Source organism: Salvelinus alpinus, chromosome 6 (genome assembly GCF_045679555.1).
Source record: "Salvelinus alpinus chromosome 6, SLU_Salpinus.1, whole genome shotgun sequence".
Lineage (NCBI taxonomy): Eukaryota > Metazoa > Chordata > Actinopteri > Salmoniformes > Salmonidae > Salvelinus > Salvelinus alpinus.
Window position 1 is genome coordinate 12,467,974 of NC_092091.1, and position 23,384 is coordinate 12,491,357.

The 23,384-nt window shown below is 43.8% G+C and overlaps 1 protein-coding gene across 1 annotated transcript in view; it reads left to right on the forward strand.

Annotated features, from left to right (window-relative positions):
- LOC139577524 (protein inscuteable homolog) overlaps positions 1-23,384 on the forward strand; it is a 78,355-nt gene that overhangs the window by 39,451 nt on the left and 15,520 nt on the right. Inside the window, exons 3-6 of the mRNA XM_071404567.1 lie at positions 16,692-17,040; positions 18,642-18,694; positions 18,810-18,933; positions 20,888-21,001. Coding sequence (XP_071260668.1) covers positions 16,692-17,040; positions 18,642-18,694; positions 18,810-18,933; positions 20,888-21,001 — 640 coding nt within the window. The remainder of the gene's footprint in view (positions 1-16,691; positions 17,041-18,641; positions 18,695-18,809; positions 18,934-20,887; positions 21,002-23,384) is intronic.

Below are 23,384 nucleotides of genomic sequence, written 5' to 3' on the forward strand. Positions count from 1 at the left end.
CGGTGGAAACATGGTGAAAATATGCGGTTGTGTGTTTGGCTATTGTGGTTAGCTAATAGAAATACATATTGTGTTTTCGCTGTAAAACATTTAAAAAATCGGAAATGATGGCTGGATTCACAAGATGTTTATCTTTCATTTGCTGTATTGGACTTTATATGATATCCCTGTCCCCGTTAGGCTAGGCTATGCTAGTCAGCTTTTTTGATGAGGAGGATCCCGGATCCGGGAGGGTGATGAAGTAGAGGCAGACTGAACCTCTAAGATTTTTCCTGTGCTTAACTCCATTCGGTTTCTTTTTTATTCTGATAAACTCCCCAGTCCTTAATGATTACAAGCATACCTATAACATGATGCAGCCACCACTATGCTTGAAAATATGGAGAGTCGTACTCAGTAATGTGTTGTATTGGATTTGCCCCAAACATAACACTTTATATTCAGGACAAAATTGCTATGCCACATTTTTGGAGTATTATTTTAGTGCCTTGTTGCAAACTATGCATGTTTTGGAATATTTTTATTCTTTGCAGGCTTCCTTTTTTTCATTCAGTCAATTCTAATATTTTTGGTTATGGAAAATATATTTCACAGGGTTTTAGATGGTACAATGATTCTCTACACTATACATGCTTGTTTTGTCACAAACTGAAATTTGGCGAACTTTTAGAATTTTAGCAACCAGGAAATGGAGGAGCGATTTCTGAACAGTATATCTTTAATAACATTTTTACTACTGAACTTGTTTAGGCTTGCCATAAAAAGGGTGGAATACTTAAGGACTCAAGAGATGTTAGCTTCTCAATTGTAATTCATACTGTATGTACAAAATTCGAAAAACATAATTCCACTTTGACATTATGGGGTATTGTGTGTACGCCAGTGACAATTTATTTTAAAATTCAGGCTGTAACACAACAAAATGTGGAAAAAGTCAAGGGGTGTGAATACTTTCTGAAGGCACTGTATGTAGGGAATAAGTTGCCATTTGGAACACAGCCATTGTATTTTTCCTTTTCTCCTGTTGATAATGTGCTTTAATGGTGACAATATAGAGATTTTGATGTGAGGGCACTTCTCTTCGAGTGAGGAAAAAGGTACACAGTGGTAGTAGTGGCATTCGTGGACTACAGGAAAAGGCGGGCCGGACAGGCCTCCATTAACATTAACGGGGCTGTAGTGGAGCGGGTCGAGAGCTTCAAGGTCCTTGGTGTCCACGTCACCAACGATCTATCATGGTCCAAACACACCAAGACAGTCATGAAGAGGGCACGACAAAACCTTTTCCCCCTCAGGGGACTGAAAAGATTTGGCATGGGTCCCCAGATCCTCAAAAAGTTCTACAGCTGCACCATCGAAAGCATCCTAACCGGTTGCACCACCGCCTGGTATGGTAACTGCTTGGCATCTGACCGTAAGGCGCTACAGAGGGTAGGGCTTACGGCCCAGTACATCACTGGGGCCAAGCTTCCTGCCATCCAGGACCTATATAATAGGCGGTGTCAGAGGAAAGCACATAAAATTGTCAGAGTGACAATTGTGTGACCCAGTGACCCAAGTCATAGACTGTTTTCTCTGCTATCGCACGGCAAGCAGTACCGGACCGCCAAGTCTAGGACCGAAAGGCTCCTTAACAGCTTCCACCCCCAAGCCATGAGACTGCTGAACAATTAATCAAATGGTCACCGGACTATTACATTGACCTCCCCTCCATTTGTTTTGTACACTGCTGCTACTTGCTGTTTGTTATCCATGCATAGTCACTTCACCCCTACCTACATGTACAAATGACCTCTAACCTGTACCCCCGCACACTTACTCGGTACCGGTACCCCCTGTACATAGCCTCGTTATTGTTATGTTCTTGTGCTACTATTTTTTTACTTTAGTTTATTTAGTGCTTGTAAGTAAGCATTTCAAGGTAAGGTCTACAGTTGTTGTATTCGGTGCATGTGACAAATACAGTTTGATTTGATATGGTGTCATTTTGCAGTCTCTGCCTGGGTTTGAGAGGTAATGCACCACGGCCCTGCCACTGTTAGTAATGTGGCTCTGGCTGCAACCAGGGTAGGATATGTTTCAGTTGCCCAGACACACACAGTGTAGAAATAGACTCAATCCGCCCATGCACACAAACGCACTGCGAGGGCTGTTTTGTGTACTGAAGATTCCAACATATGGCACTTGTGTACGACCAGGCAGGAACGAGACATGCTCTCACACAATCCCTTTTCAAACAAAGAACAAGCACATGGCACATCATGACAAAAGAACATACACATGGGCGGATATCACAAACATCTGCATCTAGACATCCTTAATGGTGGACTCCTTAATGGTGAAACTGCCACGTCTGTTTGGGATATTACAACAAAGTTACTGCAAACAACAAACCCATTTTTCCCCCACTGGCATCATTGCACGCGTGATAGAATAGAAGAATATGTACCACAAAAAAATATATATAATAATTACCACTCTGCTCGACACACCTCTGTTTCTTCCACAAAACAAAAACTATAACAAAAGGTGCTGGGGCGGACAGTGGTGCCATTTCCCATAATCCGGATTCCATCTTTAACCTATAAATTAACAGAGGATATTATTCCTGCATGCAAACGATTTGGTTGGTCACCCTCTGCCTCAGGTTCCAGCCAGATGTGTGGGTGTATTTGTGTGTGTGTGTGTGTGCTTTAGAGATTTTATTTGATTTAACCTTTATTTAACTAGGCAAGTCAGTTAAGAACAAATTCTTATTTACAATGACGGCCTACCAAAAGGCAAAAGGCCTCTTGTGGGGATGGGGGTTGGGATTAAAAATAAAAATGTAGGACATAACACACATCACGACAAGAGAGACGACACAACACTACATAAAGAGATAGCTAAGACAACACAGCATGGCAGCAACACATGACAACACAGCATGGCAGCAACACATGACAACACAGCATGGTAGAAACACAAAATGACAACAACACGGTAGAAGCACAACATGGTAGTAGCACAAAGTAAGAGTGTCAATGATTGAGTCTTTGAATGAAGAGATGATTAAACTGTTCAGTTTGAGTGTTTCTTCCAACTCATTCCAGTCGCTAGCTGCAGCAAACTGAAAAGAGGAGCGACCCAGAGATGTGTGTGCAGTGTGCATTGGGGACCTTTAACAGAATGTTACTGGCAGAACGGGTGTTATATGTGGAGGATGAGGGCTGCAGTAGGTATCTAGGGGGTCTTGGCCTAAGAGGGTTTTAGGGGGGAGTGAGGCCTAAGAGGGTTTTATAAATAAGCATCAACCAGTGGGTCTTGCGTCGGGTATACGGAGATGACCAGTTTACAGAGGAGTATAGAGTGCAGTGATGTGTTCTGTAAGGAGCATTGGTTGCAAATCTGATGGCCGAATGGTAAAGAACATCTAGCCGCTTGAGAGCACCCTTACCTGCCGATCTATAAATTACGTCTCCGTAATCTTATTATTATTATTTTTTTCACTTTATATATATTTTTTATTTTTATTTTTATTTTATCCCCTTTTTCTCCCCAATTTTCGTGGTATCCAATCGCTAGTAATTACTATCTTGTCTCATCGCTACAACTCCCGTACGGGCTCGGGAGAGACGAAGGTCGAAAGCCATGCGTCCTCCGAAGCACAACCCAGCCAAGCCGCACTGCTTCTTAACACAGCGCGCCTCCAACCCGGAAGCCAGCCGCACCAATGTGTCGGAGGAAACACCGTGCACCTGGCCCCCCTTGGTTAGCGTGCACTGCGCCCGGCCCGCCACAGGAGTCGCTGGAGCGCGATGAGACAAGGATATCCCTACCGGCCAAACCCTCCCTAACCCGGACGACGCGGACCTCCCGGTCGCGGCCGGCTGCGACAGAGCCTGGGCGCGAACCCAGAGACTCTGGTGGCGCAGCTAGCACTGCAATGCAGTGCCCTAGACCACTGCGCATTGGGTAGGATGGTCATCTGAATCAGGGTTCGTTTGGCAGCTGGGGTGAGAGAGGAGCGATTACAATAGAGGAAATCAAGTCTAGATTTAACCTTAGCCTGCAACTTTGATATGTGCTGAGAGAAGGACAGTGTACCGTCTAGCCATACTCCCAAGTACTTGTATGAGGTGACTACCTCAAGCTCTAAACCCTCAGAGGAAGTAATCACACCTGTGGGGAGAGGGGCATTCTTCTTACCAAATCACATAACCTTTGTTTTGGAGGTGTTCAGAAGGTTAAGGGCAGAGAAAGCTTGTTGGACACAAAGAAAGCTTTATTGTAGAGCGTTTAACACAAAATCGGGAGAGGGGCAAACTGAGTATAAGACTGTATCATCTGCATATAAATGGATGAGAGAGCTTTCTACTGCCTGAGCTATGTTGTTGATGTAAATTGAGAAGAGCCTGGGGCCTAGGATCGAGCCTTGGGCTATTCCCTTGGTGACAGGCAGCAAAGACCCCTCAGAGACACCAATACTTCTTAGCCGGCCCACAAGAATGGAATGGCCAACCAAATCAAAAGCTTTGGCAAAGTCAATAAAAATATCAGCACAACAATGCTTAGAGAGGAATGGTGGAATGGTGACATCATTTAGCACCTTTAAGGTTGCAGTGACACATCCATAACCAGATTGCATACCAGAGAAAATACTATAGACATCAAGAAAGCCAGTATATTATTGACAAGTCTTTTGAACACTTTTGATAAACAGGGCAAAATAGAAATTTACCTATAACAGTTAGGATCAGCTTGATCTCCCCCTTTAAATAAAGGACAGACCGTGGCTGCCTTCCAAGCAATGGGAACCTCCCCAGAGAGGACAGACAGATCAGAGATAGACTTGGCGATGATAAGTGCTGCAACTTTAAAGAAGAAAGGATCTAAACCATCTGACCCAGATGTTTTTTTGGGGTCAAGTTTAAGGGGCTCCTTTAGCACCTCAGACTCAGTAACCGGCTGCAGGGAGAAACTTTGTAGCGGGACAGGGGAAAAACATTAGAAGTGCTGAGAGTTGACATTATGTGTGCTAGCGTGCATAGGATTACTGTGTGCGAGGTGAGTATATAGAGCCCATTACAGCTGTCAGTCTGCTCTGTGCTGAAGGAAACATCTGGAAGTCTGATGTCTGCCCTGAGGCAGGGCATTTTCTTCCCCCCATGTCCTCCTTCAGGAGGAGTGCATGCAGCAAACCTCACTTATTAAAGCACAGCAGGCTGTAAGTCACATTCAAAAGTACTTGACTTACTTCAGGATTCCTTTTGAAGCTCCTAGTGGAGAAAACAGCCTCACTTAGAAGTCTGGATTGGTCAAGATTTGGGACTCGTCACTGTGCACTTAAAGGCTTTAAAAACACACTCCATTGAAAACCTTCTAAATCCCCAAAAATGTAATTTAAAAGGGGTTAAACTTCATACATATGCTTCATCTTATTTATATAAGTGATATAAAAAAATTAAACAGATTGGCAGTCAGATGTTCAGACGTTTACCCTTCAACACATTCGTCTTCAGTGAGGATTTATGGAGGTTCGCATTCAATGTTGTATTACCGCCACAAACTGGACTTGTGTATAATATTTTGTGACACATAATATAAATCTTACCCTACCATCTAAGAGCCAGATCGCAATTTACTGGGGGGAGGCGTGGTCCACAATAGCGGAGGATTGTCAAACTTATTTTTTTGCTTTGGAGAGGGTTGTGTGGTTTTTTATTGGGCAAAGGGGAGGGTAGTGCGTTTTTTCCCCTGGTTGACATTCATTCTTTAGTTGGTTTTACTATGTAATTTCGAACCATCGTGGCCACATTTCCTCCTCAGCTTGCATGCTCCTCCCCTATATCAAGGTGATTTGGTACATCCCTTATGCCCTATGGTTTTCCATGTGCTAACTTTTACTATACCACAGGTATACAATCCAGGTCAGTATAGTCTACCGGTCTAACAGCCTTTCCTGGCCTATATCCACCATTCATAGTGAAAATAATGGCTGGTGGACCGTTTGTCCAGATCTGCAATAGGCTAACTAGCAATTGTAACACATATAAAAGCATTCAAAGCTGCATACATTTTCAATATGAATCGACAAGATCAAATAGGAATAGCAGATAGGCAGAGGACAGGCCAGGTGCATCATTGGTCGTGAAAGAACAGTGAAGACATTTAACACACAGCTCAAAAATCCCCCCTATTGATCTTGTTTAGGGACAATACAAGTATCCTCCCTAGACTATAGTAGCCTACGTGAGTGCAACATTCTACTCTAGGCTGCAGTGAAAATGTCATTTGAATAACAGCGTAAAAGCCCTGTGATTTGAATGTTTCATTCGTTTTGGATCTGTTGTCGGTCTACTCGATAGTTTATAAGGTCTAGAAAGGCACAGTAGAAGGCCAGTCTGGCTGTATTCTTACTTCTGATACTGAATGCGCTGTCTGTTTCAGATCATCATTCTTCCAAGTCGTCCTAAAATAATGTGGTCACATATGCTCTGTCCCAGCAGGCTCAGTTATTCAGTAAAGCTCTGATTACTCTCCAATCTGAGCGGATGTTCCTTGCACACCTAGAACGCTTCAATATAGCCTAAATATTTAGAATGTAACTTTTAAATGTATTACTTTTTACATGTGGCATAAACACAACCAGTTACAATGTTTTAATCTGATTAGGCTACTTCAAAAGTCTCCTGTAGGCATGCGCACGTTCATCCAAAATTCCAGCATCGTCAAAATGGCTTGACATTAGGCAGGTTTCCATCAAACCTTTTTATGCAGTAAAGTAGCCTACATGTCAGATAGAAGATGGCAGGACATCATGGGAAAGCATGCAGTTTATTAGGCTACAGATTAAATAAATGATTAACTTCACAGAGTGTTGGACGTGCACAGTGATGAGGTCGATGCTCCTTTCAATAAATATGGAGGGTCTTATTCTGGTGACATGATGATCGATGCTTAGCTGCCAGTGTCTCGAACGCCCTCTCCGCCTCCGCCGTCCAATGAAGCCGCTTGGGACATCCTCTCAGTAGGGAGGTAAGAGGCCCGAACACCGTGCTGAAGCCCCGGATGGCCCTCCGAAAATAGTTGCGAACCCCAGGAATCACTGGACTGCTTTCACGGAGTTGGAGGTGGGCCATGTTCTGACTGCGCTGATGTGTTGCTCCTCCATCTCCACTCCCTCTGTGGATATGAGGTAGCCCAAAAAGGACAAGGACCGCTGGAAAAACAAACATTTCTCTTGTTTAACATATAGATCATGCTCCAACAGTCTTCCCAGCACAGATCTGACTAATGAGACATGCTGGATGCAGTCAGCAGAATAGACCAAAATGTTGTCTATATATCCCACTACGCCCCGTCCCAGCATGTCCCGAAACACTTCGATAATAAAGGCCTGGAAGACTGAAGAAGCATTAGACAGGCCAAAGGGCATTACGAGATACTCGTAGTGGCCTGTGGTCGTGGAAAATAAATTTTTCCATTCGTAACCTGCACGAATGCGCACCAGATTGTAGGCGCTCCTCAAGTCCAGTTTCGTGAAGTACTGCGCCCCGTGCATTTGTTCGATGATGGTTGGGATGAGGGGTAAAGGATAGCTGAACTTAACGTGACTTTATTCAGTGTTCGATAATCAATGCAGGGGCGCAGTCCCCCATCTTTCTTCTTAACAAAAAATAAGCTTGAGGAGGCTGGTGACGTAGAGGGGAGGACAAAACCCTGCTGGAGGCTCTCCTGTACGTAGGTCTCCATGGCCTCGGTCTCCGCACAGGAGAGGGGATAAACGTGTCCTCTCGGGAGGGCTGCGTCAGACAGAAAGTCAATGGCACAGTCCCGGGCGCGATGAGGAGGCAGGCGTGGAGCCTTGGTGGTCTGGACTTTCCCCCGTTGTGGTGTTGAGAGACACCGCGAGACACCTCCTCTGACCAACCCAGCAGTCTCCTCTCGGACCAGGAAATAACAGGGTTATGCCAACTCAACCAGGGGAGACCTAAAACAACAGGGTTATGCCAACTCAACCAGGGGAGACCTAAAACAACAGGGTTATGCCAACTCAACCAGGGGAGACCTAAAACAACAGGGTTATGCCAACTCAACCAGGGGAGACCTAAAACAACAGGGTTATGCCAACTCAACCAGGGGAGACCTAAAACAACAGGGTTATGCCAACTCAACCAGGGGAGACCTAAAACAACAGGGTTATGCCAACTCAACCAGGGGAGACCTAAAACAACAGGGTTATACCAACTCAACCAGGGGAGACCTAAAACAACAGGGTTATGCCAACTCAACCAGGGGAGACCTAAAACAACAGGGTTATGCCAACTCAACCAGGGGAGACCTAAAACAACAGGGTTATGCCAACTCAACCAGGGGAGACCTAAAACAACAGGGTTATGCCAACTCAACCAGGGGAGATCTAAAACAACAGGGTTATGCCAACTCAACCAGGGGAGACCTAAAACAACAGGGTTATGCCAACTCAACCAGGGGAGACCTAAAACAACAGGGTTATGCCAACTCAACCAGGGGAGACCTAAAACAACAGGGTTATGCCAACTCAACCAGGGGAGACCTAAAACAACAGGGTTATGCCAACTCAACCAGGGGAGACCTAAAACAACAGGGTTATGCCAACTCAACCAGGGGAGACCTAAAACAACAGGGTTATGCCAACTCAACCAGGGGAGACCTAAAACAACAGGGTTATGCCAACTCAACCAGGGGAGACCTAAAACAACAGGGTTATGCCAACTCAACCAGGGGAGACCTAAAACAACAGGGTGCGTGGGTGTGTCAATAATCAAAAAGGTGATCTGTTCTAAATTAGTGTAATTTCTGAGGTAGGGTAGGCACTTGTCTTTGTTGGTCTATTGCTGTAATATAGCCTGTTCAGAACTTTTGTCAAGTTTTAAACCATATTTCATTCCGTTGTCCAAATTTAGTTCCTACTGAACTATAATAGCCTGCTCCTGTAACAGATGTATATGTACTCTCCATGCGTTGTGTTTTCTCAAAATAAATCACTTCGGCCAGTGGTCCCAGTTGAGCATCATTTATTTCTGTTGTTAAAAACTTCTCACGAGTCACCAACCCTGATCCGGTAGCACCCCCCCCCCCCCCCCCACTGAGTAGCATAGCTAGCATAGCGTCACAAGTAACTTGTAGCATCTAAATATCATTAAATCACAAGTCCAAGACACCAGATGAAAGATACAGGTCTTGTGAATAAAGCCACCATTTCAGATTTTTAAAATGTTTTACAGGGAAGACACAATATGTAAATCTATTAGCTAACCACGTTAGCAAAGGACACGATTTTTTTACTCCCAATAGTTTTTTCCTGCGTCAGTAGCTATCACTAATTCGACTAAATAAAAATATATATAGCCACTAACCAAGAAACAACTTCATAAGATGACAGTCTGATAACATATTTATGGTATAGCATAGTTTTTTTTTTGAAAAATGTGCATTTTTCAGGTATAAATCACAGTTCTACATTGCAGTTGCAATCTGAAATAGTGCTGACCCAGCCAGAACAATTACAGAGACCAACGTCATATAACGAATTACTCATCTTAAAACATTTCAGAAAAATACACAGCGTACAGATATTGAAAGCCCAACATCTGGTGAATCCAAACAATATTTCAGATTTATTAAATGTTTTATAACGAAAACAAAATGTAGCGCTAAATTAGCATAGCTATACCAGGCAGATTCGGCTAGGCGCCCACGGCCAGTTCACATGCACAACAGATATGATATAACATCGTAAATTGGGTCTTACTATGGCTGATCTTTCATCAGAATGTTGATCAAAGTGTCCTTTGTCAAGATGAGTCGTTGGTTCCGTTCAGAATTGTTCCTTTCCCACTCCATTTAGCACAGGTACTGGTCGAGTGGCACGGATCTCTCAAACGTAAATAAAATCAGACAACGGAACACCACAAAACTCCCGAAAAAATTCAAATAATCTGATTAAACTATATTGAAAAAACATACATTACGATGATCTGGTCACATGTATCAAACAAACTTCGAGACGGAGATAGTTTTCATCCATAATGGCCGCACAACAGAAGACAATCGCAGCTACAAGTCGCACGATTTAGAGAACCGGAAGTTGTCGGTCACGCCAAAGAATTAGCTCTCATTTCACGTCAGTCCCAGATAAACAAGATATTTTTCCTCTGACGTCCTCTTGACACCCAGAGGAAGGCCAATGAGGTGTGTTTCGGGTCATAGGGGGCACGACCATATATAGGCAGAGCGTTGAAGCTGGCATACACATCTTGCTTTTTTCTTCTTGGTCATGGAAAGTGCTGTCAAATGACTTCTGTATCACTCAGAGACAAAATTGAAACGGTTTTAGAAACTAGAGATTGTTTTCTTTCCAATGGTATTATTTATATGCATATAGTAAGAGCAATAATTGAATAAGAGGCAGTTTAATCTGTAGAGCAAATTATGCTAATGGGAAAATAGCACCCCCTGTATTCTCAAGAAGTTAAATGGGAAACAGCACGTTAGTTGTGCAGGGCTTAACGGTATTGATGGCTGTCGATGGCAAAATCCCTTGCATCACATTTTCCTACTGGGCGAACAAAATACAAAAATACAATACAAAATATAACATGTGTAAATACCTGTTGTTAAATGGGAAACAGCACATTAGTTGTGCAGGGCTTAACAGTATTGATGGCTGTCGATGGCAAAATCTGTAGCATGAAGACAACTGTGTTAGCAGTGGCTTATGTGACCATGACATCGGTGTATGCTAGCTAACACACTTATTTACAGAAATCATATGCCAAAGCACATCCCAGAAAGCCTCTCAATCCCTAACAGGTACCATATACCCACACATGTATAAATCAGTAACGTACAGCAAACTTGTACACATTGTAAAATAGAAAACAGTATTCAGAACGTGACCTACCCCTTGCATCACATTTTCCTACTGGGAAGACCTGACGTTCGCGATCTCCCCCTATCTGCAAGCGGGGCCAATCACAACACACCTTATTTTCATCAGAGTTGAACTAACCAATAAGAATGCTTGAACATTAAATACAGATTTCTTTAGAGGCAAGTGGAAACATAACCAACCCTGTTACACTCCTATAAACAATGGCCTCTCAATCCCATTTTATTAGGGTCAGATTGAAATTTGCTTGGTGGGGAGGAGTGGTCCACCTTTTTTTAACTAGGCAAGTCAGTTAACAACAAATTCTTATTTTCAATGACAGCCTAGGAACAGTGGGTTACCTGCCTTGTTCAGGGGAAGAACGACAGATTTTTACCTTTTCAGCTCGGGGATTCGATGTTTCAACCTTTCAGTTACTAGTCCAACACTCTAACCACTAGGCTACCTGCCACCCCTGCTTTGGGGAAGGTAGTGCATTTTCCCCCTGTTTTACAATTGCTCTTCTGTTCTTATTTTCCCTATAAACAACGACTTGACTTACTTTTGCTATTGCCCTAATAAAGTTTTGAACCTTTTGAGAAGTTTTGTTATGGTGTGGCTATTATTAAGATTTAACTACTGCAAGCCTATGATATGAAGGCAGTGTGCACCAGCGCTCCGACTGACTCCAACTGACAGTTGAATTTGAGGTGAGGAAGAATGTTTCGTGTCTACCAGAGTTACTCCTATAATCTAACAACATAACGCGTATCTTTATACAAAATATTCTGAATGAAAATGAACAAACTAACCTCCTTCTCCGAGTCTAGATCAGTATAGCAGACGCAGTAACCATCTAACATAATGAAATGCATGTCGCTGGCATATCTCTATCTCTCTCTTGGGATAGGCCTAAGCGTCTCTTCCTTTACTGTATATAAACAGGACACTTTGGGAAAAGGGCAGGCAGACATTTTTTTATTATTCATCTGGAGCCTCCCAGCTTAACTGCTGCTGTTGTGGCAAAGGCTGTTTTCCAACGTGGTGTAATGTTTTTCATGTGTATTTAATGTTCTGAACCCAATAGCAATACATCCTTTTCCTCTGCTGCTCCAAAGCCACAAGGACCTTCAAAATCTCAGCTCATTGAGCCCACATTTTCCCTCTGACTCTGTCCTTTTTTAATGTGGTTCTTCTGTGGTATCTCAATATTTATACTGAACAAAAATATAAATGGAACATGCAACAATTGAAAATATTTTACTGTGTTACAGTTCATGTCAGGAAATCAGTCAATTGAAATAAATACATTTCATTCAATTTTCTAGCAACAGCTGTGGTGGACAGTCCTGCAGTCATCATGCCAATTGCACGCTCCCTTTAAAACTTGTGACATCTGTGGCATTGTTGTGTAACAAAACTACACATTTTAGAATGGCCTTTTATTGTCCCCAGCACAAGGTGTACTTGTGTAATGATCATGCTGTTTAATCAGCTTCTTGTTATGCCACACCTGTCAGTTGGATGGATTATCTTGGCAAAAGATAAATACTCACTAACAAACATGGATGTAAACAAATTTGTGGACAACATTTGAGAGAAATAAGCTTTTTGTGCGTATGGAACATTTCTGGGATCTTTTATTTCAGCTCATGGAACATGGGACCAACACTTTACATGTTGAGTTTATAATTTTGTTCAGTATATATGTGGTGCCAGACGTTACATGGTGACATTCATGCAAACCAGACATTGACACACATGGTACAATAGAGGTTCCTATTAGCAGAAGTGTGGACTAGTCACATTACTTTTAAAAATCTGATTCTACTGCTTGCATCAGTTACCTGATGTGGAATAGAGTTCCATGTAGTAATGGCTCTATATAGTACTGTGCACCTCCCATAGTCTGTTCTGGACTTGTGGATTGTGTAGAGACCTCTGGTGGCATGTCTTGTGGGGTATGCACAGATGTCTGAGCTGTGTGCTAGTCATTTAAACAGACAGCTTGGTGCTTTCAACATGTCAATACCTCTCACAAATACAAGTAGTGATGAAGTCAATCTCTCCTCCACTTTGAGCAAGGAGAGACTGACATGCATATTATTATTGTTTGCTGTTGGACTAGTAACCAAAAGGTTGCAAGATTGAATCCCCTAGCTGACAAGGTAAAAATCTGTCATTCTGCCCCTGAACAAGATGAAATATCTTCACACCTAGAACAGCCTCCAGGCTTCCATCATAACGGTCAATTTTGAAAGAGAGAAAAAAAAAATTACACGGGGGCAGTTTGGTAAATCTAATCCAGTCTGAATCGTCCTCTGGAAAAACAGACATGCTGTGGTAATAATTACATAACCAACGTTTCAATTGTAATACAGTTGTATAGTAATCCTGTGCGAATAGGGTTTAGTGATTTTTATATAGAATCATAGTGAGGATGAACCTTCATGAATCCTGCCCCTTTTCAAGTTCCGGAAGCTGGCTGACAACGGGGCCCTAACTCTCCAGCTATGTATTTCTCTGTATTTTTGTCACTGCGTCTTCGAGTGTGTCTACTCTCCAACCACTGTGTAAATGACTCTCCCTGATCCCCCCAGATGACTTTCCCTGGTTCCTCCAGCCTCCGGAGGAGAGCGACTCCTCATCTTCACAGCTTTCTGTCTATAACACAGCTGCTGGCACGGCCGATCTCGTCTTTGGCCCCGAATGTAAATATTTGTTATCTCTCGCAAACTTGAGTGAACTATTTCATCCCTGTTTGGAAACAAACCTATTATAATGATGATTTGCTTAAGCGTTTTACTGGAGGTTTTATGTGTGTACATTTTTGTCCTTCTGGAAACTTTATTCTGAAATGATCTGGACTTATATTGTGTCTTTGTGCCATCGTGGGTTTTTAAGCAAATACACTGTTCATTGATCACATTTCCTGACTGAACCTTAGAATAACTTCAGATCACATGATGATAATCACAAATTGTAGCAGGAATTATATATAGTCATTTCTTTCAGCAAACTTTAGGACGATCATTGACAGCATTAGATTGTAAGTCGCTCTGGATAAGAGCGTCTGCTAAATGACTTAAATGTAAATGTAAATATAAACATGGCATGAGTATTGAACCACACATCCAAACGTGGAGTTTTTCCTGTTTTATTTTTTGTTTTGTTTTTATACAAAAATGAGTCATGTTCACCTGGTGAAATGTTTCTAGGGTATCTGCAAGGCTTGTGATACAAATGGTGGGCAATTAAATCCCCTGACCCTTCCAATCTCCCCTCACCTGTGACACATGACTAATTGGTGCCCACCGTTGAGAGGGGGGTCCAGGTGGGGTGCTGCTCACCTGGTTGCTGGGGTGACCTGATGAGTTGCAGTTTTCAGCAGCCATGGCTGTGTCGTGTCTGCGTCATGAAGACGGGTGCACCATCAAACCATTAGCAGGTGGGCACACAAATACACACAGCTCTACGGGGCTAAATAGCTGGGTCACTATTGGCACCCACAGCTCTATCTGGACCATCAAAGGAAACCTTTTATTTTTTTTACTTTTGCATGCCCGAGAGACAAGGTGCAGCAGAAATGAAAAGTTCACATGTGGAAAAAAGGCCCAGCTTTGAGTTGAGCGAGTGAGAGCCGCTTGATTTCCCTCAAGAGCGGCTCCTATTTTCCTCATGTCTCTCCCAATGGAGGAAATCAATCACATGATACTTATTGAGAGTGTGACCTTTGACCTTGAGAGTACCACCCCTGTCCATTAGGAAACAATTGAGAGCATCTCTCCTCTCCAAATTGAGTGGGTTTGGGGAATAGGTATTTGAACTGGTGATCCTCCTTATTATGGATGACGTCTGAAATCTCTGCTTACAGCTTACTTACCATAACGCATCCCCACGTCATCCCACCTCTGCACTGAGGAGAAGAGTGACAGGGTGGTGGAGATGTCGATTCTCGAAGTGCGGGAATAGAGTTCTGATTTTATTTTGTTGACATGGCTTGGTTTATATATATATATGTGTGTGTGTGTGTGTGTGTGTGTGTGTGTGTGTGTGTGTGTGTGTGTGTGTGTGTGTGTGTGTGTGTGTGTGTGTGTGTGTGTGTGTGTGTGTGTGTGTGTGTGTGTGTGTGTGTGTGTGTGAGAAAGGGAGAGAGAAAGAACAGGAGAGAGAAAGTGAGAGAGAATGGGAGAGAGAGGGAGAGAGAAAGGGATAATGCCTATAGTTGTGTATAGTTGTTTTAACCATTAACTATATCAAACAGTACATATTCTAATAGCCATATTCCAAAGGGGATATATTCAGTTATGTCTCTTTGGATGATTTTTATTTCAGTGCTCCTAAAACAATAGTCTGGGGAAATCAGATATCACCCCACTTGTGATCTCATAAAACCAATGGATTATTTTCTTTAGTAAACAGACCTTCAATACTGGCTGATGTTGAAAATACGCTTGATTGGAATTGTGCCTTCTTAATGGCACAATGATGTTTACATAGGTCTGTGTTAAAAGCTGAAACTCGATACGTGTTCCTAAGGGTCAATAAAAATCATGGCCAAAGAATAGAGCATCATTACCATGGTCCTTACTGCAATTTAGCTCTGAATTAGGCTTTGACGATAGAAATTGGATTTTTGTTTGTTTATAGGTCACACATAATGAAGCTTCCTTTTATGACCAAATGAGAACGGGGTATTATTAGAGATCTCTGTCAACACAAGAGGCAGATATTCCATCTGATGCAATATCCAGTTTTACCCGTTGACTCTGCATTTTCCATGGATGTCAGATAGCCTGAGTTTAGTGTAGAATATAGATTGGTGAACCTCCACCCCCTTGTTAACTCAAAGCAGAGGAGGGCGTTGTAGCGACCAACCTCTCAGCCTCCTTAACGCTGGGTTGATTTCACTCATCCAGGGAAACTCCCAGGAAGCCTCCAGTAAGCCAATATTCATTAGGTTCAATAAACCTGAAGAGAAAGAAGTGTTTGGTCTGTTCGACCCAGTGGATAATGCAGCCTCTCCGACATGGTGAAACGATAGGTTTTGACTAACGATTCCTAACACCACCAGTTATTGGTGGGTAGTTGACCTCACTCCCACACTATTGATTTTGAGATGCCTGGGTAATTCATTTGAAAACTGGGCTGCTGTTGGGGAAAGCAACTAAAGGATAGTGCAACAATGATGAGATCTCATTTCATGGGCAGTGAACTAGACGTTGTGTATGGATATCTAAGAGTCAACTTGGTCTCATAATAGAACCATAAAGAAATTCAGATTCGCAACAGCCTAGTTTACAGTAAATGCAAGCACGTGTTAGGATAAGGTTAGGTTTAGGCATGCTAGCAAGTGTTAGAATAAGGTTAGGTTTAGGCATGCTAGCGAGTGTTAGGATAAGGTTAGGTTTAGGCATGCTAGCGAATGGTTAGGCTAAAAGTTAGAAAACAAAAACACCTGGATTCAAACAGCATCGGCACACATGGGGATATTCCAGTATGCTTGTTTCATTAGAGTAACGATATTGGGACAAGTTACAAATATGTCTCAGTGCTGCCATCTCTGTCATGGCCACCCAAAGTACATGCTCTAAACTAATCTTGCCTGTGTGTGTGCTGTATCGTGTGTTTGTATAAATGTGTATCTGTACACGTGTGTGTGTGTGTGTGTGTGTGTGTGTGTGTGTGTGTGTGTGTGTGTGTGTGTGTGTGTGTGTGTGTGTGTGTGTGTGTGTGTGTGTGTGTGTGTGTGTGTGTGTGTGTGTGTGTGTGTGTGTGTGTGTGTGTGTATGAGCAGCAGGATGCACTCACTCCAGGTGGACTCGGTGCAGCGCTGGATGGAGGACCTGCGTCACATGACGGAGGTGGAGTGCATGTGTGTTCTGCAGGCCAAGGCCATTGGCGTGGAGGAGGATGCCCAGGGTGAGCTCATCGTGGCCACGCGGGACCATGTGGCCCGCGACAACCTGCAGACGCTGCTGCGGCGGGCGCTGGTGGTCAGCACGGAGCTGGGCAAGATGTTCCAGCGGCTGGAGAAGGGCCTCTGGCAGCGGGTCCACAGCACGGCCGTCCGGGCCAACTGCCACGTGCGCTCGCTGGTGCACGAGTATAGCGCCGCCCGTAACACCCCCTCAGAGATGCAGAAGGTGAGGATGGAGGGAGAAGTGGACTGGTCTGGGTAGGAGGGAGGGAGGAGGATGGAGGGAGAAGTGGACTGGTCTGGGTAGGAGGGAGGAGGGTGGACTGAAAATATACCACGTTTCAATACCGAGAATAATTCAGATATTATCCAGAGAGTCCCGGGAAATACTGCAAAATCGGAAGTCCATTTAAAGCGGTTCAAAACCAAGATATGGTCACTATGCCAGGGTTCTCCCCAAATAAGAGGGGCTCTGCGACCCTTGTCAGCTTGGCTGTGCCACTATGTAAAGATTTCAGAGCAAATTAAACTGATATTTAGTAATAATAGGGTAATTATCTTTGATCAATAATTACATTGTTGTGAATTGCGAAACAGGCCGTTCATAAATTCAGAGCATTATCATGTTCCTCAATTAATTCAGCACATTTCAGCAGTAGGCTATCTCAATACAGAGTGCGCTCAGGACGCACCCCAAGTAGGCTGTAGGTATTGTCAAATCATAGAAACTTTTTAACTCCCGAGTGGCGCAGCGGTCTAAGGCACTGCATCTCAGTGCTAGACGTGTCACTACAGAACTTGGTTCGTTCCCGGGCTGTATCACAACTGGCCGTGATCGGGAGTCACATAGGGCGCCGCACAATTGGCCCAGCGTCGTCCGGGTTCAGGAAAGGGTTTGGGTTCTTAACTGACTTGCCTAGTTAAATAATTAAAAAAACAGCAGTCAAACAAAAGTCAAATGACCAAAGTTGCTAAGCTTGCTAGATAACCTCCTCCAACTAATGACAGAATATCTCCTATATTTGGCTAGATGGAGTTGATGATTATACAGATAGCAGTGCAGCTCATGAATAACGAGGAGATGAAGAGAGGATATGGTTTAAATATCAATGTATCTTAACGGGGACCAACTCTAATATCTGCCCTCATACAGTTTGTTGATCACACATTCTCTACCGAAGCTCTCATATGGGCAGCAATACGAGACAGCGCAGAGTAGCGAGGGAAATGTTTTAGCTGTATTTTGACATGCATAGGCAAAAGACGTGGTTTGATAATGTAACCTATGGATTACAGAATAAAGTTAGGAATTTGTATGCGCGATAGGAGTCAGGATTTGGGTTGTTTCGCTTCTTCTCTGCTGTACATTTGAACATTGGCCGCATGTAAATGTTCACTATTACAGATCACATAAGCTATTCATGCCAAAAGCAAAATTCGGACTAAAATAATATGAAAACGAGTCTCTGAGAGCCCCCTGTCTGGTTCCATCTTGGATGGGCTGTTGAAGACATTAGCTGCCTCTGATGAGCCTCTCCCTCCAGTAGTTCGTGCAGGTTTCCTGTCAAGTGGAATCACAGTTGCACCGTATGATACGGAGTACTCACTTTATCCATTTTAAAATTATGCTGTGAAAGTCTTGCTTCTGTTACATATAGCTACTCATCCCACAGGACATTTTGTGCGGTTCTCTGTGTGCATAAAGGGATGACCACTAATTGGAGAATGACATTGTTTTCTGCTTTGTGTGGGTGTTCTACTTTCTGTGTGTGTCTAGTGTTTGTCTCATTGTAACCTGAAATGTGTGTTCCTCCTCTTTGAGTGTAGTATGAGAAGTCTTTGCTTGAGAAGTGCATGGAGCTGACCACCATAACAGAGAAGTAAAACATTCATACAAAAACTTTTACTGACCTCTGAATATTGTCGTACACATTTGAATACAGTATCTCACTAAGTGTTTATGTTCAAGGTTTATCCAAACCCTCTCTTCTACAGATGCCTTCATACTGAGGACGAATTCTTCCTGAAGTCCATGAGGGAGGCCATTAACGAGATTCTCACCGATGTCAGCGATTCATTCAGCCACATGATTGACATGGCCCTGGCCAATGAGATCCAGGTATGAGGCTTTGACCACACCCATAACTCTCTTTTTTAGTCATAATTAGGCCTTCAACACAAATCAAATCAAATCCAAATTTTATTGGTCACATACACATGGTTAGCAGATGTTAATGCGAGTGTAGCGAAATGCTTGTGCTTCTAGTTCCGAACGTGCAGTAATATCTAACAAGTAATCTAACAATTTCACAACAACTACCTTATAAACACAAGTGTAAAGGAATGAATAAGAATATGTACAAATAAATATATGGATGAGCGATGGCCGAACGGCATAGGCAAGATGCAGTAGATGGTATAGAGTACAGTATATACATATGAAATGAGTAATGTAGGGTATGTAAACATTATATAAAGTGGCGTTGTTTAAATTGACTAGTGATACATTTATTACATCCAATTTTTTATTATTAAAGTGGCTAGAGATTTGAGTTAGTATGTTGGCAGCAGCTATTCAATGTTAGTGATGGCTGTTTAATAGTCTGATGGCCTTGAGATAGAAGCTGTTTTTCAGTCTCTCTTAATTATAATAAATTATCACAACAGTATCAACTGCAGTGGTGTAAAGTACTTAAGAGTGGGTTCGTAAATTCAATCTGGAGTGCGCTCAGAGTGCCCTCTGGGCGTTTGTAAATTCAGAGCGTTGTCTAGCAACAACGGCAGTCAAGCACCCAAACTAACTGGTAACGTTGGCTAGCTTGCTAGCTATTTCCAGACACAAATGAGAGAACACCTCCCTCCGACCATTTTACTCGCCTTAGGAGAGCTGGCCAGGCTGATTTCATGTTATCAAGGGTGTTGGTGACTGTAACTGTGCTGCTAGAAACAATTTAATTACGTTTTTTTTGTCGACGTTTAGTGACACGGGCCCTATTCAACGGGTGTTGAGCGTTCGTAAATTCGTCAGTTATTCTGCGCTCTTGTACACTCAGACGAGAGTGCTCTGAAATCGGAGTAGATAGCCACGCACCCTTTACGAACGCACCCTAAGTAAAAATACTTTAAAGTACTTTACTTTACTATTTATATTTTGGACAACTTTAACTAACTCCAATGCATTCTTAATGAAAATAATATACTTTTTACTCCGTATGTTTTCCCTGACACCCAAAAGTACATTTTGAATGCTTAGCAGGACAGGAAAATGGTCAAATCTACGCACTTATCAAGAGAACATCCTTGGTCTTCTCTACCGCCTCTGATCTGGCGGAAATGCTTAGTTTGTCAATTATATCTGCATGTTGGAGTGTTCCCCTGGCAATCTGTACATTTTAAAAACAAGAAAATAGTGCCGTCTGGTTTGCTTAATATAAGGAATTTGTAATTATATATACTTTTACTTTTGATACTTAAGTATATTTTAGCAATTAAATGTACTTTTAATACTTAACTATATTTAAAACCAAATGCTTTTAGACTTTTATTTAAGTAGTACTTTACTGGGTGACTTTCACCTTTACTTGAGTAATTTTCTATTAAGGTATCTTTACTTTTACTCATGTATAATAATTGGATCTTTTTTCCACCACTGATGAACTGGTATTAACGAATTGCATATTGAGTTCAATAGAAAATGTAACCCTTATTCAAATAATTAATTTACGCTCAGTTTAAATATCCATAATATAATCATTAATTAGTTCTAGTATTGATCTTCTATATCGTATAAATTCAGAACTTCCTCCTTTCACTGAAATTTAGCTTTGCTGTTTCCCTTTTGGAAAAGAGATGTTTCAATGGTGTGTCAGTGGTTTTGTCATGGTACTCGTGTGTGTGTGTGTGTGTGTGTGTGTGTGTGTGTGTGTGTGTGTGTGTGTGTGTGTGTGTGTGTGTGTGTGTGTGTGTGTGTGTGTGTGTGTGTGTGTGTGTGTGTGTGTGTGTGTGTGTGTGTGTGTGTGTGTGTGTGTGTGTGTGTGTGTGTGTGTGTGTGTATGTGTGCCGGTCCTCTCCAGATCCTGATCAGGCAGATTGAGTCGTCAGACAGTGTGTACACCATAGGCAGTGCCATCAGCAACCTGCTCTCCCTCACCCAGGACGGCCCGCAGCTCTGCAGAATCATCGCTAAGGTGAGACACACCCCCTCAGACAGACACACCCCCTCAGACAGACACACCCCTCTGTCTGCATATACGTAGGACGACGGTCATCTGAGGGGATGATGCTCTGGGCCGTGTTCATTAGGGAACACAACTGATTTTTTTTTTTACATATCATGCAACGGTGGTGCCTAATGAACATGACCCTGCTACAATCCCCATGTTCACACAGTTCCACCTCTCTTGGCCATCCACTTCCCCATCCCTCCACATAAACCATTGGCCCAATCCCAAACAGATCCATGGGCCCCTGTAAATCCCTGTTCACTCTTCCTTGCAGACCGTAAAGGAGCTAAGGATCGGTTTGGGATTGGGCAATCAGTCCTGCCCACCTACCACCCACCTACCACACTATACATATACAGTATATCTCTACAGCTACATAGTCATATGCTCCAAGAGATAAGAGGGGACAGGCCAGACACTACATCCCTGTGGTCATTAGAGGGGACAGGCCAGACACTACATCCCTGTGATCATTAGAGGGGACAGGCCAGACACTACATCCCTGTGATCATTAGAGGGGACAGGCCAGACACTACATCCCTGTGGTCATTAGAGGGGACAGGCCAGACACTACATCCCTGTGGTCATTAGAGGGGACAGGCCAGACACTACATCCCTGTGGTCATTAGAGAGGACAGGCCAGACACTACATCCCTGTGGCCATTAGAGGGGACAGGCCAGACACCACATCCCTGTGGTCTTTAGAGGGGACAGGCCAGACACTACATCCCTGTGGTCATTAGAGGGGACAGGCCAGACACCACATCCCTGTGGTCATTAGAGAGGACAGGCCAGACACCACATCCCTGTGGTCTTTAGAGGGGACAGGCCAGACACTACATCCCTGTGGTCATTAGAGGGGACAGGCCAGACACTACATCCCTGTGATCATTAGAGGGGACAGGCCAGACACTACATCCCTGTGGTCATTAGAGAGGACAGGCCAGACACTACATCCCTGTGGTCTTTAGAGGGGACAGGCCAGACACTACATCCCTGTGGTCATTAGAGAGGACAGGCCAGACACTACATCCCTGTGGTCATTAGAGGGGACAGGCCAGACACTACATCCCTGTGGTCATTAGAGGGGACAGGCCAGACACTACATCCCTGTGGTCATTAGAGGGGACAGGCCAGACACTACATCCCTGTGGTCATTAGAGAGGACAGGCCAGACACTACATCCCTGTGGTCTTTAGAGGGGACAGGCCAGAGACTACATCCCTGTGGTCATTAGAGGGGACAGGCCAGACACTACATCCCTGTGGTCATTAGAGAGGACAGGCCAGACACGACATACCTGTGGTCTTTAGACAACCAGATGCTTCCAGGATGCTCTTGATAAGACTCTTCTGGGTGGGAGACTCAGCCCATCAACTTAACACACACACACACACACACACACACACACACACACACACACACACACACACACACACACACACACACACACACACACACACACACACACACACACACACACACACACACACACACACACACACACACATGCATAAATGCATACACATTACACACAAAAGCATAGCCTCCTTGTTACCAGATGAGATCAGTAGTGTCAGTTCCCATTAGGAATGGGAATTGATCACACAGACTGCCTGCCTCTGTTTAATCTATCGCTCCCCTCTACCTTCCCTCATACAGCATCTCTGGTTGGTTAAGAAATCATTCCTGGGCCTCCCGAGTGGCGCAGCGGTCTAAGGCACCTCATCGCAATGCTTGAGGCGTCACTACAGATCCGGGTTCGATCCCAGGCTGTATCACAACCGGGCATGACTGGGAGTCCCACAGGGCGGCACACAATTGGCCCAGCTTTAGGGGAGGGTTTGTCCGGGGGGCTTTACTTGGCTCATCGCGCTCTAGCAACTCCTTGTGGCGGGCCGGGCGCCTGCAGGCTGACTTCGGTCGTCAGTTGGATGGTGTTTTCTCTGACACATGGCTGCATCTGGCGTCCGGGTTACGTGGGCGGGTGTTAAGAAGCACGATTTGGCGGGACACGTTTCGGGAAGACGCATGACTCGACCTTCGCCTCTCCCGAGCCTGCTGGGGAGTTGCAGCGATGAGACAAGATCGTAATTCGATTGCAATTGGATTCGCATACCGCCCCAACAGATTCACAGATGACGCAATCTCAATCGCACTCCACACTGCCATTTCCCACCTGGACAAAAGGAACACCTAAGTGACTATGCTGTTCATTGACTAAAGTTCAGCGTTCAACACCATAGTGCCCACAAAGCTCATCACTAAGCTATTGACTCTGGGACTAAACATCTCCCACTGCAACTGGATCCTGGACTTCTGGACGGGCCGCCCCCCCCCCCAGGTG